We start from the raw sequence: 23,511 nt of genomic DNA on the forward strand, positions 1-23,511 counted from the left end.
AGGCTCATATGCAGCATGAAGTAACCACTGTGATTAAGAGACACAAAAATAATGCTTCCTGAGTTATGTTGTATTTATCTCTGCCTACCTTGAGTTTGCAATTTAGCAAATACCCACAGTAAATTGATGAGGTAAACTGTGTTCCCAGATTTGTCAGAACAGCTCCTACAATTTGGCATAAAAAAGAGCAGACGTGTTGCTATATCTGGAGATAAGCGGCCAGAATCTTCCAGGAATTAGTTTCAGAAAGTTTTTTTCCTCTGCTGATCGTGGTGCTGTGTTTTCTTAAGTGCTGACTCCGGTAAGCCTTTTCAGAAAGACAATTAATGCTTTGGAAAGCAGCCATCAGCTGCCTGAAAAAAAAATAGGTTCTTACAAAGCTGTTTATGCATGGCAAGGGGGGACTCAGTTGTAACACAGATTAAAGAGGACACTTGTTTAAAGTGAGGCTACTAAGGAGGTATACATTATACGGTAAATATATTGATAAAGCTGTCCTGCAGGAAAGATATTCAGTAAATTGTATTATCTGCATTCTAAAAAGATTATCCACTTAAAGGCCTCTGGAGATTTGCTGGTTGAATAAAAAGACAGGGAAGATCTAGGCTGCAGTCTAGCTAAATATTTTTTTAGTTCTTGTACTGCATTTAATTAAAAGAACATCCTCTCCTGCTCCTAATCACCATTCCGCACTTCTGTGTAATCAAGTGCCTTGTGCCACCTGTAGATTTACTTCAATATGTAATGATTTGACAAAGATGCTTTCTTCTTCATCTCATGCTGCTCAGTTGACACCAGTGAAAATTGAGCCCTGAACACTTTGGAAATACTGGAAAGATCAGAGCTAACCCAAGGCATTGAGGATATTTTTTTCACACACGTATGGTGAAAGCCCTGCTAACCAATTTAGAATTTTGAGATGCTGGGAGGAAGATGCCATTGGGAGCAGTGTTTGAATAGCATATGTTAGAATACTGTCACCTTTCATTGCTGCACCATGAGGACTGACATTTTCTTGGGAAAGCTTCTGATGTCTTTTCCTCTGTCCTGCAATAGCCACACACTACTTGACGGCAGTTTCCTTCTTCATTTACCTACTAAAGGAAATGCATACCGTGATTTGTATTTAAAAGGGCCTTTTAAAAGAATTGCATCAATTTTTAATGTATGACTCATTTAAAATTAAAGGCAACCTTCAACTAAAATCTTGTATATCTCCAGTAATTTAAAGAATATATTTTAAAGTACTGTAAGGAGGAGTTAGAGATTCTTCTTCTATTGCTTCTATTTTTTTTTTTTTTTTGTGAAGTCTTTTTATAAAGTGTAAGTGCAGAAGTGCTTTAAGTAATAAGGGCCTTGTGTAATGCGCCTGCTTCATTAATCATGCTTTCTATTTAACTGTATGTAATAGCTTTTCAAAGGCATTTTTGTAGAGCTTTCTTGGTCACATATGACAGCTGTTATTTTTAAGCTAATGCAATGTCAGACCATCCTGACTCCTGAGACGAAATAGTCATGACATTTCAGCAACTTTCCCAAATTGGCTTCTTGAATATTCACTATACTACTTTAATTTTTCCCTGCATGTAAAGTATTGCTTTCTGTTATAAGACGAGACAGATCAAAGTTGGCTTTTCAGCATCTGAAGATACCCAGATACCATCTCAGGGAGCTCAGAGCAGTACTTATGCCAGTGAATGACTATTTTATGGACCTATGTGTCATCCTGAGTTCCCAAATGTAGGATTTGGTTGTCACATGCAGGCGTTCAGTTTCAGTTCAGATTATGAAACCTGAAAGACTGCAACTCTCCTGAAATAATCTAGGTTCATAAAAACCATCAGATGAATGATGTTACATTTTTCCAGTCTCAGCCAGTCCTTTCTGTTACAATTCAACTATTTCAGGAATGATTCTGAAAAAAAAAAAAAAAAAAAAAAAAAAAAACCACAGAAGTCACATCTATTAATGAAAAAATATTTTTTTTAAGTGCCAGGATAAAAAATATCTTCTATATACTATCAATATATTCCTTAAAGAACCAATATTCTCAGTGGAAGGTCACCTTCTCTACCATCTCATATATTAAAACCACAAAGATATAATTAAACTTTCAAGAATCCAAATTTTTTCTTTGTTTGGTGGAGTAAACATGAGACTGTTTGGTGTCTGTGAAAAACTCCCAGATGGTCAGAGTCCAGCCTGGTCCAGCTCCTCCCTCCTGAACTCAGCCTTCCTCCCAGCCATCAGCAGTCACCAGTCATCTCCTGCTGCATGGCAATATCATGTTGATCCTGCCCTTGTTACTGCTCTGGATAACAAAATTTGCTTAAATTAGACATGGTACAGCTCTGTGAATACCTGTGACCATGTGTCCTCACTGGCTGTGGGCAGAGGGTTATCCTTCAAAGTCAGCATTTCTGGGATGGTGTTTCACGGACAGGAACTGCAATGCAGAGGTCGTGATGCTCAGTGCAGTGGGAGGGTGGAGGTAGTCAAGAATAGAGTCTCAGGTCCATTTCCACTTGCACAAACTGCTGAAATGTTGCCATGTGTTTGGTTCCTCACTATCAGAGGAGCTGGAGAATAAAGTGACATAATTCTTTCCTGATTTCATGAATTAATGGTATTTCCAATGGAATTAATGTATCCTCTATTAGAGTAGAAGGTTAAAATTGTGGTAATTGAGTTGATACTTTTGTCTTAAAACAGTTACTATGAAAATAATTATCCTGTGTCAGTGCAGTTGATTTCTTAGAATACAGTTGGGAAATTAATATGGAAAGTTTCCTGAGATCATCAGAAGGGACTGTGTAATTATCCAAGGTAGGGTTTCTCTTTTTACTTCAGTGGGGCAGAATTCAGCTTGCAGTTTGGAGAAAAACCTTTTTAAATTACAGTGTGAAGTTTCCTATTGGCAAACCCAGCTTTTTGGCTAACCTCTGTCTTTTGTGGCTGCCATTTTAAAAGTTGAGTGTTCTTTCGTCTTTTTAAGTTATCAGTTTTTTCCTGTGGCAGAGCAAATAATCTTCGTCTGTTCTCTCCCCCTTAGGTTAATATCAAATACTGGCCTTCGGTTTTTACCTGCTGTCCATAAGGTTCAGTCTTTACAGAAAGTTTTGCTGTAAGTTTGAACGTTTGCTTTTTAGTTTTCAAAAGCTCCCTTTGAAAGTTCTTCTGCTCCAACAAAGCCTTTCAAGACATAATTCCCCTTGCATTCATTTATTGGCTTCACGGTATCGTTTTGGGCTGTAATTTTGCAGGCATTGATGATAATGTGGCTCCAAGGGTTTCAGTTCTCTCTAGGTCTCCCTTCTACAAAGCCTTGTAACTTGCACTTTACAGATCACTCTTCCTTAAACTACACTATGAGCATGTGTCTGGATGGCCCAGGGGACAGTAACAGCCTTTTACTACTCTTTCACAAGTTGTAAACCAAATCAGGATGGTGGCAGTGGAAATTTATTGTCACCTGGTGACAGTTTTCTGGCCAGCAGTCACTGATCTCAGAGCCATGTTCCATGAAAGGTGGCCACATCACAGAAGAAAGAAAAAAAAACAAAAAACAAACAACAAAAAAAACCTCTAAACTCAGGGAATTATCTTTACCATGCCTTTTTCTCCCCTTGCAGTAAAACCGTCCAGAGAATGAAAATTTTTTTCTATAGAAAATTCAAGTGCCAACAGGGCACAAAAATATTTGTGTAAAATTCTGTGTGAAAACAAGCTATTTTTCTGTTAAAGCACCTTTTATTCTGTTAAAAAAATGTGTATCAGAAAAAGACTGATTTTTTTTTTCACCAAAAAAAATTTTGACATACATTTTTCGATCAGTTCTTAGTATAATTCAAAACATTCTTTTGGACAAGATTTATTGTTAATTCACATGCAAAGTTCTGCATCTTCAGATATTCGATTGGAAGATTTCTAGCTGCAGAAACATTAATCCTGCAATTGTCTTAGTTGTAGCCATTAATATAAATAAAAATGCATATAAAACATAGAGAGAGATGTCTGAATATAGTATACATACATATAAGACAAGAAATCTATTTCTGTAATACACTTGACATAGATAATTCTGAGAACTTCGCTCCTCAAAACCATCAAGCAAATGCATCAGAGCCTTCCACCTGTATCCCTTGGTATCCCTCGTCTTAACTAGAGTGGAATTACTGTGTCCTGCAGAGCAGGAGTTATTTGGTGGGTTTTTTCAGGTGAAACTCCTCACCTTCTTGTAAGAATAAGAAGACCTTGATACCATTTGAGTCCCAAACTAGGCCTTGGTTCAAATCCTGGTCCCATTGGAGTCAATAAGAAAATTACCATTGGCTTCAGTTGTGCCAATATTTAAGTCCCAACAATAGGTTTGGATAGGGCATTGATATTTATAAAGGGCTCGTGCAGATCCTTAGCAGAGGGATACAGTTTTCTTGTATGGGTACCCTGCTCCCTCCCTATTCCTGCCTCTGCTGACCTCAGTTTGCAGAATGAAACCTCTCTGTAAGTGTCACTTAATAAAGAGTTGTGGCTGCATGAGATAATTTTGGAACCACGCTTAATTTCAAGCTTTGCGGACAATTAATTTCATTCTGTGCTTTCCAACAGAAACAGCATGGAAACAGCCATATCCCCAGTCTAAATTATGAGTAATACTATTTAACTTCTTTGAGGCCTATTTTGAGCCAGCAACAGAACGTTACTTTTTTCGTATCAGCCACAACTGACGAAAGACGGAAATTCCTACTTGTCAGTTCAACCAACTGCATTGGCAGGGCTCTGTGTCTTAAGTTCTTAAGCATATACAAAGCTTATAAGCAACCCTGTTGACATCAGCAGGGGAATGATTCATGGGCTGGTAGGTACCCTGCTGAATCAGGCCAAAAAGGCTAATGGTTTTCCTTCTTCTGGCTGGGAGGCTGTGAGAAGGGGTGGCCTCACAGCCCCTTAGATTGCGTTTTCTGGGTAGTATGTTTGCTGGAGGAACTATTTCCTCCACCTCAGGGTTATAGACCTGCACTTTTATGCATTCTAATGACTTCAGTCTATTTGGGAGGAAAGTATGGGGGTGTTGGAAAGGTTTTGTTCCATCCTTTTTTATCAGGAAGATTTGTGCTCTGCAAAAAAAAAGTCTTGAAAACTTACATCATTACCCTCAGCCTATAGTACTTCCTCAGATTGAATATAAGGGAAAATACTGTGTTTGAAAACATATTATATTGAAAGGCTCACAGAAGTACAAAAAGGTGTAGTTTCTAATGTATTTTATTTTTCAGAGATATTCAAGACAATATCAATATACGAGTAATTGAAAGAAACTCATTCATGGGCCTGAGTTCTGAAAGCGTGATTCTGTGAGTAGACATAGAAAATTCATTATTCTCCTTGTTACCTCATTTCTTTTCCAGAGCAGGGTCAGCAAAACCAGGAGTTGAGCACTATTTCATACACTTCCAAATTCAATTTGATGTTTTAGATTTCTCCCCTGCCCCTGAGATCTCTGTATTCTGTTTTCCTGACATGAAAAAATTAATGTTTTGGGGTTTTTTTGTTGTGTTCTAGTCCTACTCTTTATTTTAAAAGCACAGCAGAGAGCAAATTTAGTAATTACTGATGCCAAGGTTAAACACCTACAGCAACAGTCCATGTGATACAAATTGTGTTCAAAAGGATGGCATGACTCATAAATATTTACAGTCAGATATACCATTCAAAGACATTTATTACTTGGACAAAACATATGTAGATGTTGTGAAAATATGGTATATTTGTATGCAATGTTAATGCATTGATACAGGCTGGTTCATAATGCAGTTTCAAGCTGCATGGTTAGATGATTCTACATTTGACTTGAACAGTCATGTATTTTAATGAACTAGCTGGCTTCTTTGATCCTTTCTGTCTGTATATCAAAACATACTGTTTCCTTGCTAACAAGCTGCCTTCATTTCACCTATGCAGTGGCCAGACTGGAAAAATTTCCCCCTCTGTGTGTGTGGTTTACCTCACATACTGAAGCAGACAAACAAGATTTGAATTGACTGATTGGGTTCACGTTGATTTTGGTGGGAGCAAGGTCAGACCATCAATAATTGAAGAAAGGCCAGTAGCAGGTCACTTAGCTTTATCTCTCCTTTTCCCCCATCAGTTATGCACAACCTCTGTCTGCTTCAAGTTCTGAAGTTTTAAATACAGACACACAGACCTATACAGACAAAGGTTTCCCAAATATATATTCAAATAATGACATTGCAAGTACACTGGTTCATCTTCTCTCCTGTAATGATAATATTAGCTGCTCAGGTGGGACTTTGTATTTTCAGAGCACTCCCCAACAAGTACTGTGTATTTCCATAATACCACTAAGGGATGAGATACATATCCCAGATTTTTGCTGTGCTTTGACCTCTCTTTGCCACTTGAGCAGATGGGATTGACTTCTCTTTTCTCCCCAGAATGTCTCATTGCCTATATCAGGAAGAAATTCTTTACTGTGAGGGTGGTGAGGCACTGGAACAGGTTGCCCAAAAAAGTTGTGTGTGCCCCATCTCTGGAAGTGTTCAAGGCCTGGTTGGATGGGACTTTGAGCAACCTGGTCTAGTGGAAGGTGTCCCTGTCCACAGTAGGGAGTTCGGAACTAGGTAGTCTTTAAGGTCCCTTCCGATCCAAACCATTCTATGATACTATGATAGAATTACTGACTGGGTATTGAAGGATAGTCCTTTCTGAGGACTTAAGGCTGGTTTGTTAGCAAAATTGGCCTGGTGATGTATCATGTCCACTTCCAGCTGCTTTGCCCTGCCTCCTCAACAGCCCCATTGCCATGGGCTCCCAGCACCCACCAGTGTGTGCAAGAGCAGCAAGAGCTGTGCAAGCAGACCTGGCCACTACCACCCTGGTCAGGTGATGTCCTGACTTTGCTGTGGTTCTGCTCTGGGACAGAGGCCCTGCATGTGCCCTTTGAGAGTCCCTGATTAGGTTTTCCTTGTGCTGTGGTGAACTTAGCTCATTTTAGACCCATATTTGCTGATTTTCTATTCAAAACTGAAGTCACAGCAACGCAACCGGAACTTTTGGTTAAACATCATTTAGTGAAACCTGACATGTCAAGGTGATTAAAATTACCCAGAATCCATTGAACCCCCAGATTCTACAGAGAAACAATTTTAATAGGTTTAGCTGTGGCGGGCTCTGAACTTATTTAAGCCAGTAATTCGGATTGCATCTGAACTTATGCTATGCATGGGATCAGCACAGATGGGAACTGAGGATACATATGATAATAAAGTGCTAGAAATTTATGGAAGAAATTCACCTTGTTGCCAGGTCTGCATAGGCTCTAAGATAGGTCTTTCCTGCCCTGAAATAGTGTGTAAATGGTACCTCAGGGGCCGTGACCTCCTGAACTGGGAGAATTTTAAAGCATGTTTTAAAAGCCTACTATAGCCATGAAATGGTAAGTAAAGGCCCCTATGTCCAAGCTCTGGATCTTTTCCTCCGTTGTCACCTGTTGCTAATATAAGATTTAGTGGAGTCACTAAGAATGCTGGTTGAAGTGAGGAGAGAATTTGTCTCAAGAAAAACTTGTCTATAAGTACTGTAATGAGGTCTTGGGATTTAGGTAAATTTTGTTTTGCCCTTTTTACTATTCCAGTGCTATTAGACAGGTGACAGGAGTGTATAGTCCACCCTGTATGGCAACAGTGACTCTTTTTTACAACCTTAGTATCTCATTGCATCAGCATCATGTTCAGTAAGAGAATGCAGCTAAGTGCTAATACTGTGATTAAAAACATATATATCAGCCTGGCAGCTACAAATGGATAGGATCAATTTAATATAATAAATGTTTAAATGCTGTAAGCAGGGACATGTCTCTCCTCTGTGCCTGCTCACTCATGTCTAATAGTGCTTGCAAGTGAAGGGGACGGTGACAGTTCTCCTGATCTGACCTGACAGACATTATAGACACAGAGCTGTGTTCATCTGCCTGTCATGGTCAAAAGAGTAATCCTTTCGGCCAGACTCTTAACCGATTTTCATGCTGACCTTAGTTCACCACCTCAGACCTTAGATAAGTGGGTCACTTGCATGCTCAGCTTTCAAAGTGAGTTAGGAAAAAAATGTCCAAGTTTGCTGACAGTTTAATTAAATCAGGCCATTTCTGCCATCTATCAGACCTGTCATTGCCTGTTGGAGAGGGCGTGAGCTGCAAAGTGACGTTTAAAGTGAGATGAAAGATTGCACCATAAAGATGATAAATATAACTGACCCAAATGTAAATTTTTAGGACCGTGAAGGGACAGAGGGAAGGACATTAAACGTTAATTAGGTAATGCACTGGAGTAAAAACCTGGCAGAAAGCCCCAGGAGCATCAATTCCCAATTTCATTACCTGTGTCTCCTTTTGGGGGAAGAAGCCTGGGGAGGTGGGACTGGGGCAACAGAGCAGGCAGGGAGTGTAATTTGTCAAGGAAGCAGACGCATCAGGAATCACCCACTTTCCACAGCAGTTTGGCACCACTGCCACCCCTCTTCTGCCCTCCTGCCTGGCTCAGTACAGTCAGTCTCCCTCCTCCATCTGCCTGGCTGAGCATGTGAGACCATGCCAAACAGCAGTCTTTTTTCTCTGATAGCTGGCAAAGATTAAGCCATGGCTCAGAGTTTCAAAAGTGTCTTGCTAAACAGTAAAACTAAGCGGCACTGACAGCACCAACAGGAAAGATCCTGGTCTCACCCCTCTTGGGATTAACCTGGAACAGCCACACCAGCTCCTCTGCAGCCTTCCCAGTGGAGCCATGAGCAGTGCCAGCATCTTCACCAGCTCTGTCCTTACTTCAGAAACTTACTTTAGCTGTCATCTCTGATGGTAGCACTCATCTGCCCTATTTGTGTCTGTGCTCCCCTAAGTCTTTGTCCAAATATTGGGATCTTACCAGCTAGTATTCATAGACATTTCATCATTTTAATATCCATTTAACAATTTTATTTGCTTGAGATTCCTTTCACTGCTTTGAATTACATACATTTTAGTCATGAAGCATGAATAAGAACACAGCCCTCTTTCTTTTCTCTATTGCAGATGGCTAAATAAAAATGGAATTCGGGAAATTGAGAATCATGCATTTAACGGAACATATCTGGATGAGCTGTAACTATTTCTGTTGTTTACTATTCTGAAAAGTGATAATTAGAAGATACTAACTGCTGCAAGATTTATTTTTTTTATTTCAGATTGTTTCAGAATAAATACTGTGTTTTTCAGAAATCTAAGTGATAATCACAACCTAGAAAAATTGCCAAATGAGGTCTTCCAGGGAGCCAATGGACCTGTTGTTTTGTAAGTAATATTTGGACGATACTTTTCTCATTACTGACTACCTAGAAAAGATCAGAGAAGAACATACGAATGCCAGTATGGATTTCAACCTCTCACAAACCTTGAGCTTCAAAACCAGACATGTAGTTCTGAATATACTAAAAAAAAAAAAAAAAAAAAAAAAAAAAAATCAGTCTAGATCCTTATTTTCACTTTGCCCTCAAGTTTTTGAAGTATTTCAAGTGAGAGATTTAGATTAAGATTCCTCTCCATGGTTGATTAAACTGTGTAAGAGAGTAGTACTTTTGCTTTTGGTTATTTTTCCAGAGGAAAATGCTTTTGGTTTTTTGTTTGAGCAAAATGAAGAATAGTTGAGTGATTCTCAGCGTTTAAATCTGGGTTACTTGCCACTGAAGATCTACCCCTATATCTGTGAAGCTTAATTCTAAAGAAAAATTCCTATCCTACAGTGTTAGGGACTGGGATGTCCCATCTCCTGTAGAGATAGGTATGAGACACATCCCACACAGTTACAACAGGATATCTTTGGTGGGTGATGAAATGGAAATTGAGATCTCAGCAGTAGAGAATTCAACAGAAGGATGCTCAGGAATCTCAGTAACCATTATTTCAAACCATGGTTTGCCATTGGGGTCTGAAAATGCCTGTGACTGTGCAGAACTGCTTGTTTTCCTGAGCTCAAGCCACAACATGTAAGAGCTGCAACAGAGATGTAGGAGCCTTTTTTTGTCTCACCCATTTGTCAGAACATTTCTTTCTTCCCATCTATCCCGCTTATCCAGAGAGGACTAAAAGTCACCTAGAAAGAGTGAAAGGGGTCATTGGAGCTCTTGCAAGATTTTACACAGATGTTAGAGTGGTTAAAAATCTAAAATGGAAGGAGAAAAATGTCCGATTAACCCTGAGTTCAGTCCAGAGCTCTTCTGAAGGCATTTTGTTTCCACATTGTGATGGCCAGTGCACCTATGATATAAAGAACTATGGTATGGGTTACTGCATTCTGTTTCACTTCCCTCACTTCCTAAAAGCGTCTTCATTCCTTGGAAAAGACTGCCAGTGGAGCATCTTTTCATCAGTAATGTCAGAGATGTTTCTTAGGAAAATCATTGTTTCCTGTAGCAAAAAGTAACTGCATTTTCTTTGCAAGCTATAACTGATACAGTCATATTCTGGATGTTTATCAAATTGATTTGCCTGTGGTTGAGATTCATTTGATAGTTCAATTTCTAACACTGAGTTATATGCGTAAAAAGTTTTCTGTTCCATTACCAATACATCCACTATTCCATGGATGGGAAATTACCTTTTTATCCTGGATGAGATCATGAAAGAAGAGCCTTCTTGCTCATCCATCAGCGTAGTGTACACCAGGGATGCACTTTCACTTGTGGAATGATTGACCCATAATCATATCTTTGCTGGGAGAAATAGTTTTGCTGCAATCAAATCCATGTTGCAGACTGCAATGTTTTATTAGAATGAACATCGGGAGGTTTAACTCTTGACCTTCTTAAATCAGTGTTCTACAGTCAATTAGTTTCAACTTCTATTTTATAATTCAGCGTATTAAAATAATGTGAAAGGAACACAAATAATCAGAAAGCACCAATCTTAGCCCTTGTACAGACTACAGAGTTTCACAAATCAATTCCTCTCCCAGACTGACTGCTCTTAGCTGAATTAGAATATCTCTTTTGGATAGACATCAAGTTTTGAATTAAAAGATTTCGGTGCTGATAGTAGGCAAGTAAATCCAGCAGCTAATAAATCCCACACCTATACATATTGCTTTTATACAGAAATACACTGTATTTCCAGCCTGGAGTTTCATAACTTCAGTTTTCAGCCATATTGTTTCATTTAATTGTTTTCTGCTGCTCTCAGAGCTGTAGTGGCTTACACCAGCTTTTGCTGGTGTCCTTAGTTCTCTGACTATGTCCTATGGAAACCCACCTATGGGGGCTACTGGAGAGTTCCAGTAGATCCCCAGCTCAACAGCTGAGTCCCTGAAGCTCAGCCAGAGATCAGTTTAGATACACAGAGAAAATTCTCACCAACCACTTTACCGCCCTCTGCTTTCTGTTCCAGCAGCTATTTCCCAACATTTCTGTATGTGCCTTTCAAACCTCATCAGCTGGTCAGCATTTTTGCTAATCCAACAAAGACTCCCAGTGGGAAAGGGAAGTGATTGGAAGAGAAGTCAGATTCATTTTCCTGTTCCTACACCAGCTGCTGTCAAGGCTGATGACTAACAGCCAAGCAGAAATAATACAGGAACACATATTCCAATTGGTGATGCCTTGTGGTTTGATTTCCTATTGCCACTTTATGATCTTGTTCATCATGATTATTTAACTTATCAAGCCTCTAACTAGAGAGCAACATCCCAAAGAACTTCTACACTGAGGTCTGTGTGTGGTAACTCAGTGGAGTAAGTTACTAAACCACCCTCACAATGTCTATGTTTGCTGTTTGGGGGCATGCCAGTGATCTATTGATAACTGTCCCTCACAGACATACCAAAAAACCCCTGCAGGAGTTTTCAAATCAAATTCCCTAACTCAATTCTGTTTATGTGCAATAATTAACATAAAAAGAAAAATTTTTAAAATAAGAATTAAATATTTTTGTGGGAAAAAAATCTAATATTTATGAAATTATTTAAAGATTATGAGAGACACAGTAACCTTTTTGCTATTTTTAAGTCCAAGTGGTATTCCTATTCATATTTGCTCATTATTTCCACTCATTGTAATAACACTTTGGATTTGGTAATGATTTTTAGCTAACAAGCCAAAGAAAACATTTTCCATGTTCTTTTTCAGAATTATGAAGTTTCACATGCTCTTAATGATGCCATGAGTGATGCTGTCTGTGGATTTAGGCAGAAAACTGCTGTTTTGTTGTTGGCTTTTGAGCATATACTCTGGGTGACAGTTTTCATTAGGCAGTGCATTAAGGGCAATAGTCAGCCCATGTGAAAATCGAGACTGCTCATTGCAACCTAATTACCTCTTCAAGTGTCCAAGTCAGAAATGGATAGCCTAAAGTTTCTCATTGGTTGCTGTTTTCAGCTCCTGTAAGAAACAGACCCAGGACCTCAGAACCCTCTCTGTGAGAAGTGTGGCTTCTCTCATTCTGCCCTGCAGAAGTTCATAGTATTTTTGAATACACTGGTCTATTTTCCTTTCCAGTAGAAATTATGGCCCTAGGTTAAGGCAGTGAAGGGGAGTCTGTATTTGCTCCTCTGCTATCACAGTTCATGGTCCAGTTGTTGAAGGTGGTACATTCCTTTAGAGCCTGGATGTAGGCACAGCATGAACACATCATCTTTACCCAACACCAATTTTACAAACCACTTTATCAGCTGCCTCTGAATTTGTTAGGTTTGGCTGGAGTTCAAACAGAGCCCTTCCCTGGCATTAATTTTGTTTCTTAAACCAGAGAACAGAGATGCAAATGTGTGTATGGTACATAGCAACTGTCTAAACTTTGTTACATGCTGCTAAAACCTGGTCTCCCCCTCACAAGACACCACTCTACTGTATTAAAATGATAATAAAAACAATTTGTGCTGTTGGGTAATAGAGATCAAATAACATATTGTCCTGACATCATACTGTTACAGATGAATTGAAAACCATATCTTCAAGGGGACACGGAGAAAACTACAAATATTGTCAGTTTAATTCCCCGATTAAGGAAAAATTCTGTCTTTTCTTGGAGAATTAAGAGCAGAGCAGCCTCAGCAAACACTGTAGCCTGGATCAGTCTCAGCCCATAAGAGCACAAAGGACTAAGGGAGGAGGACAGGGTGATTTTGTGCAGTTCATTTTTACCTTTTAAGAGAAAGAAGTGTGTTCTCATGCTGTCATGATCCAAGGGACACAGTTTGTGCCCCAGTGAGGGAAAGCTGGAGACGTTTTGCCCCAGCTGTTATACTCTGAAGCTATGGGGAAGGATTCCCAAATATCTCAGCCTGGAGATGGAGCAAACTTGGTCCTTCTTCCCTGCATGGCGCAAGTCAAGATTTAGTGTTTGCAGAATGTGTTTCCTTTTAAAAGTCCCTCTAATGGTCTCTTTAATACATTCATGGGTGCTGGTTTCATCGCTGCCTCTGATAGCCTGTCCAACACAGTAATTGCCTTCCACATAAATACACCTCTCCTAACCTCCTGTAATCTCGTCGCATTCTTTGCTTCAGTCTGTGCTGTATTTGTTTTTTAAACCTCTGGGAATGTTTTGTTGGTTTGTTTTTTTTGTTCCTAACAGTCTGAACAATGTCACCCCTGTCTGTCTTTAATCTCCTTTTCTTTCTAATGAGCACAAAACCTGATATACCCAACCTGTCCTCACATCTGTACCCCCATGTGAGCTTCTTTCTTTGTGTTTATTGCTTTTTCCGCAACAGCCTTCCCATGATGTGATGATCATACAGCAAACTTCTACTGCGATTTCATCAGCCTTTTTTATCCTGTAAGAGTATTTTGGGATGATTGTTGCATTTACTGGGTATTTACTAAACCCAGTATCATATGGCGCTAAGGGTTTATGTCCCTGTTAATTCTTACCCAGAACATTATGGGACTTTTTTCTTTATTTCTCACAGTCTAACATCGTTTGATTGTTGTTTGCAATGCATATTAGTTCAGTTTGCTGGAGGAACACCTAATTTTTCGCCGGATCCTCTTTTTAGTGTAGATTTCCAGGTGATCTGTTTCCAACCACTACTCTGAGAATGAGTAGGACAGTCTAAAACACATATCTGTTGTTGAGCAGAAGTAAATTTGCTTTTTACCAAGATTTTAATCTGTTTTCTTAAAGGGATATTTCAAGCACGAAAATCAGTTTCCTGCCAAGTCATGGATTAGAACTCATTAAGAAGCTAAGAGCAAGATCTACACACAATTTAAAAAAGCTTCCTGATCTAAGCAAATTTAGATCTTTAATTGAAGCAAATTTCACGTATCCTAGCCATTGCTGTGCATTTACAAACTGGAAAAGACAAAAGTAAGTGATTTAATTTGTTTTTCTTCTTGGCGCTTTTCAGCATTTGATAGTAAATTAAATAAAATTCTTCAAAGTCTGGATAGAAAAGGTCTCTTTAGAGCAGGTAAGTAAATGGATAGAAATAAGTAAATACACAATACATACAGGTTTTTGCATGCTACACAGTGTACTGCCTCCACACTACAGGGAATTGTTAAATTCTAATAGCTGTGTTAGCTTACCATCAGTATTTTCCCCAGCTGCAGCTCTGTCCCCACCTATTGTAGGTCCATGTTTCACTGGATCTGCTGTCCTGGATCAGCCTGGAGCCACGCTGAAAACATTAAACAGAAAAAGTTTGATAACTTTTCAGGAGGTAGCTGGAGAGAGAGCCGTGTTTGCAGAGAAGCTGGTCAATACTTGTCCATCGATTCAGGAGGGTAACAGGACCACTGAGTGATGCAAAATACTGTTCTCTCAGAAAGCCTCACTGATATTGGAACACTGTCAAGCCAAGCATCAGAGATACCTTATCTGTTGAGTTGACATCGACAATGTTTTTGGACATGACTTCTGAAATGGTTAACCTAGAGTAGATCCATTTTACCCAAATCAACAGAGGGACTGTGGGAGGGTATGGTGTCTTCTTAGACTCCAGTTGTAATTCTCCATGCTTATCTTAATTTTCCATTAGTGAGTTGCAGTGAGACTGCAGGTATCAATGACTCTTTTTGAGTATTTTCACCTGCTCAGGCAGTCTTGAAACGTACACTTCAAGTAGTTAATGAGCCTCCTGAATTTGTGCCACTGGAAAACATGAGGAGCTGATACCTATGGAAACCCCTGTTATTGTTTGAAGTTCTTCCTTTACTGGATGTCCTGAAAGACTTGAACTTTGCCATGGCAGAAAAAAAAAAGTCATGAACCATTGTTGTAAATCAAGACATCATCTTCAGAAGTTGCATAAAACTTCAAAGAACAGTAAAACCATGCAGAAAAAGCATAAACTGTTAGTAGCTTCTATTTTAACACTTAAAATAGCCATTTATTTTACTTTTAGCATTGTATTGTCACCAAACAATGGAAGATAACTGAGTTTGTTTGTGCTGATAGCTAATAAATATCACCTACATGTGTTTGCAAAACTGTCTGCGTAAAGAATGCAAGTGCGATGCCGGAGACTGCAGGGATAAGGGAAGTATCTGACAGAATCCATCTCCCATTGTCCATTTTTGTTCCAAAATGCTAAACTGTTCACTAGAACAATTTATCAGCAGGAGATGTTTTCACACACTTGTGCAGTCTTATGCAGACACAGTGCTCGGTAACTTATATATAGGAATGGGTCCAGTCCTTCCAGCCCTGATGACAAAGTGGTGTATTCCAATGAGTCCAATGAAAGCATGTTTAATCCTGAATCTGCAAAGGAACGTTGATGTCACTACGATTCATATTTTTGAAGGTACTTGGCTTCTGGGCTGCTTGGGCCTAAACAGGACCCAAATCACAGAATCCACTCCTTAAATTAGGCAACTGGACTTTTCAAAAACAGAGTAAGAGTTGCTATTGAAGGAAGGCTACAGGAGGAAACAGCCCTGATCATGTGGTAAGCTGCCAGTATCTAGTCCCCTCACTTGGGCTTTAAAATAACTTCCTTGTCACACACTCATCCCAGGGAGTTGAAGACCACAACACTCACTTTTTCCCCTGTATAGCCCCTCTTTTGGAGGCCTTTGCCCTGGCAGGCAAGAAGCCAAGGAGAACATAAAACATCGCGCTTTTCACAGCTCGGGTAAGCGTAATTTTGCAAAGAAATGCCAACAAACCTGTGCAGAGCTCACACAATCCAGGTAAGGATGGCCAACAAGCTGGGCTGGAGTACCACGCAGTGGTGGGGCTGCTTCTGGAGAAGTTTGGTCACAACTTCAGTCTCCTATAATATCAGGTGTGATGCAATGGGGAGAAATAATATGTAAGTTGGAGATGCTCTTGTTTATGACACATGATATAGGACTACTTGAATGAATGTGGCCTTGAACTGTACAACCCTGGTCAACAGAACAAAATTGAATGTATTTATATATGTCTTTAATAGTTACCAGATGTATTTTTTACTAAATATTAAGTATAAATAGAAATTTACTAGAATTTTTCTGTTAGCTGCTTTTTAACATAATTAAAAATGGTAATTTCTTTCATACAGTCATGTGTCTTGTACTGAAATTGGTGGGAAACTAACATCCTTTCTCCACCTTAAAGAGAGAAAATGGATACATGTGTTCAGTTTGAATACTGAAGATATTACAATACACTTCAAAAGAGATGAGTCACACATAGAGTAGCTACACCAGCTTTCATTTCAAAGCAATTTTCATGACAGCTGGCACAAGTTGTGAGTGCACTGAAGGCTGCTCAGGCTGTTTAAAAGTTATTAATAGTTTGTATAGTGCTTGATCACACAACATGTAATATTTTTTGCAAGAGCTGGACCTGGTTCAGTGCTGCACATCACTTGTGGTGGTGGGAACCATGATGTGTCCTGACTTGTCATGCACCTTCACAGGAGACAATCATTATTCTGTGACTATCTGGCTCTCAGAATACTTCCAGGTAGTCCAGGGAGTATAAAAAGTATGCCTTATCACCCCCAGAAGTGCATTTCTAAGGATCACAGCAGTAGCTGCTGTTCACATGGGAACTCTGGGAAGGAATTAAAACAGGGATGTGTGGCCCCTTTCTGGCTGCCAGTTTACGTTAGATTTTCCCTCTTTGACACTTTTGCAGCACTCAAACTCTTAGAAAAAATAAATTGCCATAGCAAATCCTGGTTGGTCACCTCTCCCAAATCTGTCTGTGCCAGAGAACAGGTGCTGTCGTGATAATGGGAAGCTTAAACCTGTTACAGCGACGGTGCTTTCCAAATTTTGGAGAAGGTCAAATCAAGCTCTGCCAGTCTGAGACACAAATTTTAAGATAATTTTGATGTTTTTCCCATTCTCGTAAGGACTATATGCTAAATATTGATCTGTGAATTGATCAAGCTTGAATATTGTGATGCTGGCCCAACAGAAGGTAAGCTGCATTCTTAAGTCTGGTACAGTGTGTTGAACTCCCTCACATTTTTCTGTGACTGGAAAATAATATCCTTGAAGTGTGGATAGGGCAGAGGTTGGATGTTAAAACTCTCAACTTGACATATACCATTATGAACTTCAGTAAGCTTTTGGCTTTCTTTGACATAAAGATCGCCTTCTACCAAAAAGAATGACATTGATATGACTCTGTCCTTACACTTGATCATTATTCTTCAGAGGACCTGTCACTTGAAATCCTACTTTTTCAAAAAATGTGGCAGAATCAGGAGTCATGTTTGGGCCTTGTCCCATGAGAACATACTATCAGTTGCTCACAACTCACCTGATGTCACCTTTTGGTGAGAATGATTGGTTTGAGATAGGGCTTAATGCAGAACCTAGGTTAAGACTATTTGTTCTGCTGAGCATGTTTCTCAGCACACAAAATCCTGCTGTCACCAGTTCCAGACAAAGCACATAAAATAACAACTTGTACAAAGGTAGTAATTTTTGTTTATTTTTGTCAGAGCACTCTGTCAATTTCAATTTTATTCTCTAAGTTGTCCTTTCTCTAGTTTATTTTTCTAGTTTACTTGAGCAAAATAATGCTAAACAGTAACAGAATTTTACAGAGTGAATAAGTGGAGTGTATTACAATACCCACAGCCTCAAAAGGAGGCAAGGACCCACCCATCCCTTGGCAAACAAGGTTTTAACTTGTTGTTCTGAATGCACTGCACAGCCCAAGGAGTAAACATCACAGGGCAAAGATATGGTAAGGGTCAGTATCGGAGGATGCCTCTTCCTTCCCATGGGATTTCGCAGCTGCCCCTCTTACCTGCTCACAGTACAGGTAACCAGCCTCATCACCCTCCTTGGAGCCAACACAGCAGCTAACTCCACGGGACCCTGGTTCTACGTGGGACCACTGGCTGTAAAATAATTCAAGAATTAATAAATTGTAATAATCAGAAATATTTAACTGGCCTTACATAGCAGTCTTGCCAGGGAATAGACTTAGGTCCAGGCAGTGCCTCCATAATTTGGGAAAAGGTTTACTTTTAACTAATGCTGAGAAATGATTGGATACAAACATTTCATTCAGTTCATTTACGAAGAACCACCAACTGCAGTACCCCTGGGTGACTGTTGCACTAAAAATGAGGGACTTTCTGTCCCATTACTGCTCCTTGGAAGCCTATATTCCCTTTCAGCTAGAGAACTGTTGATATATTGATCAATACAGTGGACCCCTCACTCATCCTTATGCGAGTAGAACACAGGGGAGCAAAATGTAATGCCTTGTTATTGCTATTGTGACCTTCATAGTGCATATTTGACCTCACGGAAAATCAGTTTTCTGCCTCAGTTGACAGGCAAGATAAAAAATATTGATAATGGTAGAGGATGTTCAGAACCTCATAGGAAATGTCTGTCACCTTCTGGTGCTGGGCCTTCATTAGTTTTCCTTTCTTGCAGACCTTTTAAACTCAATTTTTGGAAGATATAGTGAGTGCACAAAGTCAAAGGGTAAAATTAGGTTACAAAGAAGAATTCTCCCTTTTAAGCCACTACCAGTTGTTCAAAATTTTCAACCTAACTTGTCTAGAAAGTTCTTGTCTTGACTGTACTGAAAGTCAGGGTGGAAGATAAGCTGGGGTCCTGTCCTAGAAATTTTACACCTAAATTGCAGTCTGGGTTGTAGCTGAATGTAGGCAGAGCTGAACTGTGTTGGTTTTGCAACACATTTTCCCCTGCTTTATTTCCTAACTCAGATTAGGTCTGCATCCAAAACTATGGATTATAAAATCCATAGTTATAAAATGCAAGTTTATGGGACAGCAAACTTCAAAGCCTAGGAAAAGCTGTTGTAAAGTCTGACCCTTCATTTCATGCCTATACAGGAATATATCTTGATATTTCTTAACTTGATGGACCTAGTCATCTTTCTATCATCTCAGCCAAAATATTTTTTCTTTTGTTTGTCTAGGGATGGAGAAGGGCATAGAGCTAATACTCTATGAAATAAAACCAAACACAAAACTATCAAAAATACTAGTTTAACCTTCAAAGGCTTTTTTTTTTCCTTGAAACTCTTTTCCTTTATTTACTTGTGCTGCTAAAAATTCTTGGAGTGTTTAAAAAATACTTTCTGGCAGAAACAAAAGCAACTACTTCTTCCATTAAAATGTTGGTTTGATTTGGTTTGGTTTGGCGTGGCTTGGCTTGGGTTTGCTTCACTTGCTTTCTAATCCATTTTCTTTGAAGAACAGTTTTTAACAAAATGGTCTACCATATCTTGTGTTCATGTTGGCATCTGGCTTCTAGGTATTATCTGTAAGCCTACATGAGCTTATTTGTGTTATTTATTTATGTTGCTGGCCAGTAATGTTATGAGATACTTAGAAATAAACAGCACAAACTGGAGGTGTTCTGTGCCCTGATGGAGTTACAGAACTATGTCACAGTGATGGTCAAAACCTCTAGGAAAAAGGGAATTTGAGAATAATATTAAGGGATCATAGCATTATTGTGGTTCAACAGAGTCCTTATGAACACAGATGAATTGACTAATTCTTCAAAGCTCAGTCTTACATTGCTATTCATCATCATGTATTTCCCCCACGCACAAATCAGCTTATCAATGACAGGCTATGTGAGAAATTCAGTTCAAATAAGGGAGGCTTCTTAGAGAGGCTGTTATCCAGGTGGATAACTCTATCATGGGTGTTAGGCAAACATTAGGCTTTTGTTTCCCTTACATTTTATGATGTTTCCAAATCACTTACCTGTTCTTGTAATATTTTATAAATAAGGACCAGCCAGACTATTAATTTCAAGCTCCAGGTAATCTATATAATCAGCTAAACAGAAAAACTGAGCTGTTAATAGAAACTGGATGATTTTGTGTTGTATGCCTCACACTGTGTCTCTAAGCTTCCAACTCCACTCTTTTTACAATTTCAGCACCGAATTACATCCGATATGTATCATGTCTCAGGCCAAGAAAGACCTTATGGAGCAGCCTGGTGAAAAGCTACAGATACAATCCGCAGCTGAAGATTATATTTCAAGCTACGGCATAGGATTTGATCCAGCAGAGCATGACTTTGACTACGGTTTATGCAATGAAGTAGTTAACGTAGCTTGCTCACCAAAACCTGATGCTTTCAATCCATGTGAAGATATCATGGGATATAACATTCTAAGAGTCCTGATATGGTTTATCAGCATTTTAGCTATCACTGGGAACATTGTTGTTCTCATTATTTTAATAAGCAGCCAATACAAGCTCACTGTACCTCGCTTCCTGATGTGCAATCTTGCATTTGCAGACCTGTGCATAGGCATCTATCTGTTGTTTATTGCATCTGTGGATATCCAGACCAAAAGCCAGTATTACAACTATGCCATAGACTGGCAAACTGGGGCAGGATGCAATACTGCAGGATTTTTCACTGTGTTTGCGAGTGAACTCTCAGTCTACACACTGACTGTGATTACCCTGGAGAGGTGGCACACCATCACCTATGCCATGCAGCTGCACCGCAAGGTTCGATTGCGTCACGCTGTGATTATAATGGTTTTTGGCTGGCTGTTTGCTTTCACAGTAGCACTTCTTCCCATATTTGGAGTCAGCAGCTACATGAAGGTCAGTATCTGTTTGCCCATGGATATAGAAACACCATTTTCTCAGGCTTATGTTGTATGTCTTTTAGTGTTGAATGTGCTCGCATTTGTGATTATATGTGTGTGCTACATCTGCATCTACTCCACTGTGAGGAACCCCAATGTGATCTCTTCCAACAGTGACACCAAGATTGCCAAGCGCATGGCCATACTCATCTTCACAGACTTCCTCTGCATGGCACCCATATCCTTTTTTGCAATATCAGCCTCACTCAAGGTTCCTCTCATCACAGTGTCCAAATCCAAGATCCTTCTGGTTTTGTTTTACCCCATCAACTCCTGTGCTAACCCTTTCCTCTACGCCATTTTCACCAAGACTTTCCGCAGGGATTTCTTCATTCTGTTGAGCAAGTTTGGTTGCTGTGAAATGCAAGCCCAGATTTACAGAACAGAGACCTCCTCATCTGCTCCTAATTTCCACACAAGAAATGGTCATTGCCCTGCTGCGTCAAAAAACAGTGATGGCCCCATTTATTCATTGGTTCCTCTGAATCACTTGAACTGAATCCCTTGCATGGATTTGTGTCTGAGGCAGCGTGATAATCACTTCCAACAGTGCATTTGAATAGTGACTTCAGCATAGCATGTAAATTTATGTTTTATGAGGAAAGAAAAAATTAATTCCACTTTGCTATTTTTGTTCAATGAACAACCATCAGAGATGGCACATCATCTTTATCAGCTCTTGAAGACCAAAATGCCAAAGTCTTCTCATAGAATTACCTTAAGAAAGAAATTACATCATAAACCAGTATCTCCCACCATGTAGACAGAGATTCCCTTCATTCTAGGAAGATGTTAGCTGCTTATTGAGAATTAAGTAGTGTTTATATACAATTGAAAGAAAAAAATATGTAGAAATGATTTCTTTTCATGTGAAGTGTGTTATAACAATGACAAATAATTAGGTTTTTTTCATTAATTGTACTTCCTGGGCTTGCAGGAGACAGAAGGCCTACTTAAGCTGATTGTGTGGATATGTGGGCATAAGTTAAACACCAAGAGAGGATTCTGGGCTTCATTTCCCCCTCACAAACAGTTCACAGTTCTGCCCCATGAGGTTATAAATCTTTGGAGTCTTCATGGTTAAATGTGATGTGCTTTAAATATTTCCTACCTACAACTCATAAAATTTTGGTAGCAAATCTCGATGCTTCTATCCATAATCTCCCATCATCAGCTTCACATTTCAGCATCTGAACCTGATGTGAATAACTACAGGAGGCGATTATTCATTCAGTCCTAGCCGGGGAAGGAACTATCAGCTCCCTAGTGCATAAAACAGGGGAGATCAAATAGAGTGTGTTTTGGGGGTTGTTTTGGGGTTACACAAGTAACACTCCATCCAAGATCCAGGGGAAGGAAGAACAAAAGAGAAGAGCAGGAAAGACAGTTCATCTCTGGGAAGATCTTCTGATTATTCAAAGGAATGATTTTTTTCACAAATACTTTATATCATATATAGTGTAATGGTGTGCAGCCATTAAAACCCATCCTGATGCAAATGACTGAATGATGATGTTCCAAAATGACAGATACTCTAGCTACATTAAAAAAAGGCTCCTGATTCTATTCTTGGGCCAAAAATGAGGGGTGTTATTTGACAAATACTACCCCATTTTTGTTGATAAATAGGGAAAATTCTTGTAGTGCATCACGTCACGCTTTTTTGCCTGGGCGCTGTCCATTTGCCAAGGATGAGACCTGGCAGTTCAGGAAAGCACAGGTATCATAGTCTAGAAGCCAGTTTTGTAAGCAGTCTTGTCAGGCACATGGGCTTGATACATCTGATCTACTTCATCCAAACCCATTGCCCAGACATTTGCAGAATTAGGATGCAGTTAAATATGCTTTACAAATTAGCATCCCTAAAAAGAGACCTTGCAGGATTGTATCTTGTGTACAGAGTCAGATCAGCACCAAAGCGATGAAGCCAGCTTAGCCCATAGCTCTTCCTCCAGAGGAAGCTAGATTTGATACTTGAAGAGCAAGTAGAACCTGCATAATTGAACACCTTGCCTTGTCCCAGGCAAGAGGACATGTCATCATGCCCACACTGCTCAGGAGCTCTGGTGGCAACTCAGGCTGTGGCAGCACCTCCAAAGCTGGGAGATTAACCGTGCAGTTGCCAAGACAAAAACCTCCTTCTTCTAGTCCTTCGAACCCCTTGGCTTTAACTTTTCTTTGGATTTTAATATTCTTAATTTTCCAGATTTTGAGACACATTGTGTGACCTGTGTCAATGTCCCTGTATGGGACATTGGTCTGCTTCGAGCAATTTTTTAAACGGTGTTTTTTGTTTGAAGAAAGTAGTATAAGAAAAAAAATGCAAGATACATTTGTAATGTACAAAAAGCCTGCTGGTGTCTGGTGTGGATTTTCTCAGCACTGAACAACATGTTTATGTTGTAATCTTTA

General features: G+C 39.5%; 1 protein-coding gene across 2 annotated transcripts in view; it reads left to right on the forward strand.

Moving 5' to 3' along the window:
• FSHR (follicle stimulating hormone receptor) overlaps window positions 1-22,052 on the forward strand; it is an 85,355-nt gene extending 63,303 nt beyond the window's left edge. The window contains exons 5-12 of one of the 2 annotated variants that reach the window (XM_064647967.1): window positions 3,053-3,124; window positions 5,277-5,354; window positions 6,508-6,519; window positions 7,977-8,078; window positions 9,083-9,151; window positions 9,266-9,340; window positions 14,165-14,350; window positions 20,371-22,052. In XM_064647967.1, coding sequence (XP_064504037.1) covers window positions 3,053-3,124; window positions 5,277-5,354; window positions 6,508-6,519; window positions 7,977-8,078; window positions 9,083-9,151; window positions 9,266-9,340; window positions 14,165-14,350; window positions 20,371-21,598 — 1,822 coding nt within the window. In that variant the 3' untranslated portion in view covers window positions 21,599-22,052. The remainder of the gene's footprint in view (window positions 1-3,052; window positions 3,125-5,276; window positions 5,355-6,507; window positions 6,520-7,976; window positions 8,079-9,082; window positions 9,152-9,265; window positions 9,341-14,164; window positions 14,351-20,370) is intronic. The other variant, XM_064647966.1, reaches the window with a different exon arrangement.
• The last annotated feature ends 1,459 nt before the right edge of the window (window positions 22,053-23,511 follow it).

The sequence above is a fragment of the Pseudopipra pipra genome, chromosome 3 (assembly GCF_036250125.1).
Source record: "Pseudopipra pipra isolate bDixPip1 chromosome 3, bDixPip1.hap1, whole genome shotgun sequence".
NCBI lineage: Eukaryota > Metazoa > Chordata > Aves > Passeriformes > Pipridae > Pseudopipra > Pseudopipra pipra.